We start from the raw sequence: 6,000 nt of genomic DNA, 5'->3' as shown, positions 1-6,000 counted from the left end.
CACAATACAGTCAACCCAAATGTTTTAGAAATAGAGAAAAGAACAACTGTTTAAGTTCGCGTGATTAAGGCCAGTGTCATGGGAGAGAACATGGAACTTTTCGAGCATCATTATTTCTGAATTGTATGTCAAAAGTATATAAAACTATACATTTGTGGAAGTTGAGTCACGGAATCCCATGGTGACGTCAGATTTGTTCAAAAATCTCGAGTTTTTGAAAAAATCACAAAAAATCACTTCTTTACCCCAATTTTTTTGGACAACTTAGAAAAAAATCCGTTCGGAGTAAAAAAAATTCAGTTAGCTTTTCATAAAGAAGAGACATGAACTTAGGGAAGGTTTTATTTTTTGAAATTCGTCTCTTATTTCGAAATATTGAAAAAAACATGTGAAAAAAGCAATTTTGTCACTCTATTAAGGGATCTAAAATGAGCGTTTATTGCAGTTCGACAGTATTTTTTGTGGGACATGAGAGCACTTCAGACCTATCGAATTGCATTCTGAATACGAAGCATGTCTTTCTGATATCAAATAATTTTCATTTTTGAAAATCACAATATAATACAAATTTTATGACAAATTATAAAAATTTGATATTTTTCAAATTTTTGATATATAACAGTCCTCGAAGTAAATTATATAAATCTAATGACATATTCTTAAAGTGTATGTAGCAGGAGGAAAAGCCGACGGTCAATTGAAAATTTTGACCTTTCATATTGAAGATATGGATTTTTTCCCAAAAAGACCTAATTTTTGTTGGTGTTTTGGGAAAAAAAATCCATATCTTCAATACGAAAGGTCAAAATTTTCAATTGATCGTCGGCTTTTCATCCCACCTACATACACTTTAAGTATAAATCATCAGATTTATAAAGTTTACTTCAAGTACTGTTAAATATCAAAAATATCAATTTTTAATGATTTGCCATAAAATGTGTATTAAATTGCGAATTTCAAAAATCAAAATTATTTGATATCAGAATGACATTCTTCGTATTCAGAATGAAATTCGATATGTCTGATGTGCTCTAATGTCCCACAATAAATACTGTCCAAACGTTCATACCCCAGCCCTTAAGCTAAAAATTGCACAGAATGGTGTATATTTTTGTTTTAAACAAATACTTTGAAAAAATGAGAAAACCTTCCCTAGGCTTTGATGTACTCTAAACGATAGTGCAAAAAGTTTACCTTTTGCTTGCATATTTTTGAGTTATCTTGTCACAAAAATCGTGCAATATTGTCAAAAGTGAACTCTGAGAAATCGACGTTTTAGTAAAAAAATGTCAAAATTATGCACAAAACGTCCTTATTATTATTGAAAGTCAAAACAAAAAATGACAGACAGAGTAATTATGCCACACTGGTCGGATCTCCAACAGTGGCACTATCATTAACCTGTACTGATCCTGCGCCAGCATTATACAAAGCATTGTCAAATCCCACACTGCCAATATCAAGGGGGGATTTAGATTTGCCTGGTAAGCTTATTCCTCCACTGAAGATAAAGAAGATGATAGTACCAACCAACACCACACAGATTAAGATCCCTATGACAATGCCTACAATGGCGCCAGATGATAAGCCTGCAATAGATAATAGTGAAGTTTTGGCAGTTAAAATGAAAAAGATTTCGTGCGGTAGTGAAATCATTGTGTTGTAACTTACCATATAGCTCATGTTTTACATAAAACAATTTTTCCAAGTTATTAACCTGAGGGTACATTTAAATAAATCGAATGGAGAATCTTAACCTGGGTAAGTGGTTGGGTTTGAAACAATGGGCATGTTTATACTGAGCACCTTGCATTACTGTGCATTGCAACCCTGCATTCTTAATCAACCCAGGTTGTTCCTGCTGTACGTGCTGCAAATGCAAGGTAACGATTGATACCCACGATTGACTACCCACGAAAGTACAGAAAACTTTTTCGTGAACTTCAATCTGTTTTAGGCCAGATTTTGATCACTTTATCACCCCAAAATTGCATCACCCTGCATTACCCTTCACCCGATCTGTTTCTACTGGGGCTGTTACAGCATATTCCTTGCATCACCCTGTATCACCTATTGCTCCAGTCTGTTTCTATTGCATTACCCTTCACCCGATCTGTTTCTACTGGGGCTGTTAGCTTGCAACACAAATGTTGACCCTTATTTTGACAGGGAATCACTCAACAAAAAATGTCTGCAAAAGGTTAACAATGAAATTTAAAAAAAAAAAAAAGAATCCATTCATCTGCAGGCGATTGACTAATTAGTTGAAAATAGCCCTAATAATATAAGTGGAGGTGATTACATCAGTCACCCCAGTCAAAAACGGGGTATATCCTCCTCCCCTGTGATTTATGGCCACGCCCTTAACCTACCAGTTTGTTTTCCTGGGTCTATTGGTGTTCCTGGTGGTAGTGTTGTTGGAATTGCTTCTGTTGAGCCAGTCCAGCCTGTTGGATAGGTACGTGGAGGTCTGCGTGTTGTTGGTAGAGTACCAGGTGGCGGTTTGTCAGTCTCAAAGGGTGCTGAACATAAGATAGAAAGGTAAAACTTAATACAAGTGTGAACAAAATACAAACTGCCTAATCGGGCAGACAACCAATTTTAATGATGGCATCCATCAGGTAATGATAAATAATGCATTTTGGTTGATATTGACCATTTAGCAATCGAAATGTTGCACAGCTCCTGTATAATTACAGAGGCATGTCCATCAAATGACTATCCCGGATTTGAGTGTATGTGGGGAGGGAGCTGAGTAGCTGAAATCTGTCTAAAGCAGGATGATTTTGCATGACATTTTAGAAAACATGTTAGACTGAAGACTTATTTATGAAAAGAAAAAAGGTACTGCTAGAATGTACCTCATTTCTTAAAATATATAATGAATTACTTGTCTTGAATCACCGAAATTTCATTGAATTGGATTCATTGCCCCTATAATATACATTTTTGTTACCACAGTGTGTTTTTTGAGAAAAATGTAAAATTAGTCACAAAATTTATCAGGGGTGACTTACCATGCATACCAGAACTCAAAACCAAGCGCAATGAAGATGCTCTCTGACCAACAGACCAGGGCTAAATATACCCCTATTCAGGATCATCAAGAATTTTACAATACCCTTTTTCTGGATTTTGCACAAAAAAGAATTGCAAAAATTTGCAGTTGTAATCGCTTTTTTCCACAAGCATCTGTATTTTTTGGAGAGTGATGGAATCCGAGTTTATAAAGGTATTTTTGTGCAAAAGAATTATGAAAGCAAACAACTTACATTTGTCTTTCTTGCAGACATAAGCCTGGTCATAGAGACAGTCAATATCATTCCAATATCCACTAGACCACATCTCTACACAATTTTCATGTTCACCGTTCCACTCCCATGTTGGCTCCCCTTCTGCCCAATTCACATAGTCTACTGCTGTATCATCATGCCACATAAAAGCACCTATGTACAAATATAGAGAGATTGTCATATTATATAAAATTGTGGCGTCTCCAGCGGATGTTATTGCTCTGAATATTTGTTGTTGCTAGTGATGTTGTTGAAACACCTCCGATGACATCACAGAAGTAGATGACGTAAAGGACTTCCCTTGTAGGGTCTTGGAAGCTATCCAAAGCAGAACAAAAAGACCCAGACTGAACCGTGACAAAGGGTTAGACCTTGACCCGGCCCTGTCTGGGACAACATACTGACCCCCGGAACCAAGGGGGTGCCACAACATCCACCTCTTACATCTCCTCCATAATAATTTCTTGCCCATTTGGGAGATGTGATTGCAACAATTATGAAAATAATAATAATAGTATCAAGTAGCTCTACATTCCTACAAACACACACAAATGAAATAAGTTCCAAATAAGGTCTAAAGTGAAACCTGTGTAAAAAATATGCCAATAAATCAGGTTTGAACAAGAAAGAATGACATTTATATTAAAAAAGACTGTATTTTATGGCTTCAATTATTAAAGCTTACCATTATCATCACGATGCAATCCTATCCACAAATCTCTCCATCCATCCTTAGCTAGATTCTTAATAAACTCATTATCTTGTCTGCTATGTACCGATGCAACTGTAGCGCCGTACTTCTCACATTGGTACTCAGATTCAGGCCATGATTTCATATCTGTGCTTAGACTATAGCAGAAGCTGCCGTAGGCTGACCAACCATCATCACATGTTCCAGGGGCAATAGGTGGATCGGTAGGTCTGGGTGCTGAAATATATGTATTGAATTGAGCTCAGTATGCATAGCAAAATATAAAAAAATGATAAAGCTATTTTTCTCTTACACAATATTAAGAACCTGAACAATTTGATTTTGTTTCCTTTTTTGGAAACAGTTCACTTGTACAACACGTGCCACTCGTGTCTGGTACCCCGTGATTAGTTTGGTGTATCATACAAAGCTCAAGTGTGGCAAACCTACTTGTACTAAATATATTGGTCTGCTGTGATATAATCAAGCAAGCAAGTTTGCAACTGCTTTCGTGTTCTCTTATTAAAGTAGTGTACAATCATTCATATTTTACCAAAACTGTAACAATTGAATTTGTAGAATACATTACAATCAAAATTAAGTATGACCAATATTAAAAACATTGTGTATCACAGAGTAAATGTATGACACAATTGTACAATGTGCCACATAGTGGCGTAATATGCTTATTATGTGATACACTTAAAAAACTATCATAAATGCACCACTATTAATACAGCTATTGTATTGGGGGGGGGAATCTGTTTCACAAAATGCCACATTACCAAAAAAACTAACAGTTCAAATTTACATAGAACTGGAAGGTGCTTTGAACACTTAAGAACAGTTTGAAATTAGTGCAAAAAACATAATATGGGAAGCACGGTGGTCCAATGGTTAGGGCGCGAGCTTCATAATCGAAAGGTTGTGGGTTCGAACCCCCACCGCGGCCAGTGTGTTGCGTCCTTGGGCAAGACGGCTTAATTCCCAATTGCTTCACTCCACCCAGGTGTAAAATGGGGAGCTGCTGGTGGTAATCACAATCTAAGTCAGCTGAGAGTACCTGCGCATCAGTTGCGGACTTGTGGAAGCGGAAATGATTCTGATATATCCTAATGGCAGCGGAATAATTGTTGAAGTGTGCTGGTACTTAGGTGTAGCGCACGTTAAATCACCGACATTTATTTGTAATATAACCCTATCAGCATTTTTTCAAACTTATTTTTCTCCAAAATTTATTTCACAGTTTTTCTCATGATACACACTATATGATGAATCTGACGAAATGTCTTGTTGCTTTGGATGTTCATAACTCATTACACAAATCAACCTCATTAATGATCAACAGACTGATACACGGATTTGCAATATAGGCACTGGAATTAAATTGCAGTTAAAACCAAGTGAAAAATAATATTCTGAAAAATCTACTTTTTATGGCAATATTACAATATTGCTTTTAATTACAAACATGAATTTGTCACTTACCAGTGGAATATTTGCAGAGAGGCATAAGTTTCCTGCTGCAGTCTGTGTCATCCCAAGACCCGTCGAATTCCACAGCCACGCAGCCCTCTCCTGGTCCTCTACTTGGTTCACTTTGACCCCAGTTTGTATACCATACAGGCCAACCATCCACCCAACTGTACTCCCCTGCAACCTGTAAAATCAAAATTAAATAAATAATAGTTTTATTTCACACAAATACTGATATAAAATTGGATCGATTGAGCCCATATCTATTGGCAGAGCTATGAGTTAAAAATATTTAGCAAGACATGGTCGAGCCCAATATTTTAAATCTCATAGCAAGACCAATAAAATATTTGGCCTACATCCTGAATTTTGAAACAATGTTGTATTTATAATGTTGGATGGCTGATCAGGGTTCTACATGTGTTTTTAAGCTGCATCCCTGATGGGGGAAATTGGTTTGCTGACAAAAATCCCAGATATGCTACTGCTTATGTGTAAATAATGCTAATAATCATGCAATCCAGTCATTAATCAGGCTCA

At 36.4% G+C, this 6,000-nt stretch overlaps 1 protein-coding gene across 1 annotated transcript in view; it reads right to left on the bottom strand.

Annotated features, from left to right (window-relative positions):
- Nucleotides 1–1,356: 1,356 nt before the first annotated feature.
- Nucleotides 1,357–6,000, bottom strand: part of LOC140142150 (macrophage mannose receptor 1-like) — an 83,064-nt gene continuing 78,420 nt past the window's right edge. The window contains exons 34-38 of the mRNA XM_072164116.1: nucleotides 5,473–5,644; nucleotides 3,979–4,221; nucleotides 3,273–3,446; nucleotides 2,373–2,522; nucleotides 1,357–1,589 (exon numbers count right to left, since the gene is read on the bottom strand). Of these exons, the coding sequence (XP_072020217.1) occupies nucleotides 1,357–1,589; nucleotides 2,373–2,522; nucleotides 3,273–3,446; nucleotides 3,979–4,221; nucleotides 5,473–5,644 (972 nt within the window). The remainder of the gene's footprint in view (nucleotides 1,590–2,372; nucleotides 2,523–3,272; nucleotides 3,447–3,978; nucleotides 4,222–5,472; nucleotides 5,645–6,000) is intronic.

Source organism: Amphiura filiformis, chromosome 20 (assembly GCF_039555335.1).
Source record: "Amphiura filiformis chromosome 20, Afil_fr2py, whole genome shotgun sequence".
NCBI classification, from domain to species: domain Eukaryota; kingdom Metazoa; phylum Echinodermata; class Ophiuroidea; order Amphilepidida; family Amphiuridae; genus Amphiura; species Amphiura filiformis.
The sequence above is the reverse complement of the archived record's forward strand: the minus strand, read 5'-3'. Positions and strand labels throughout refer to the sequence as shown.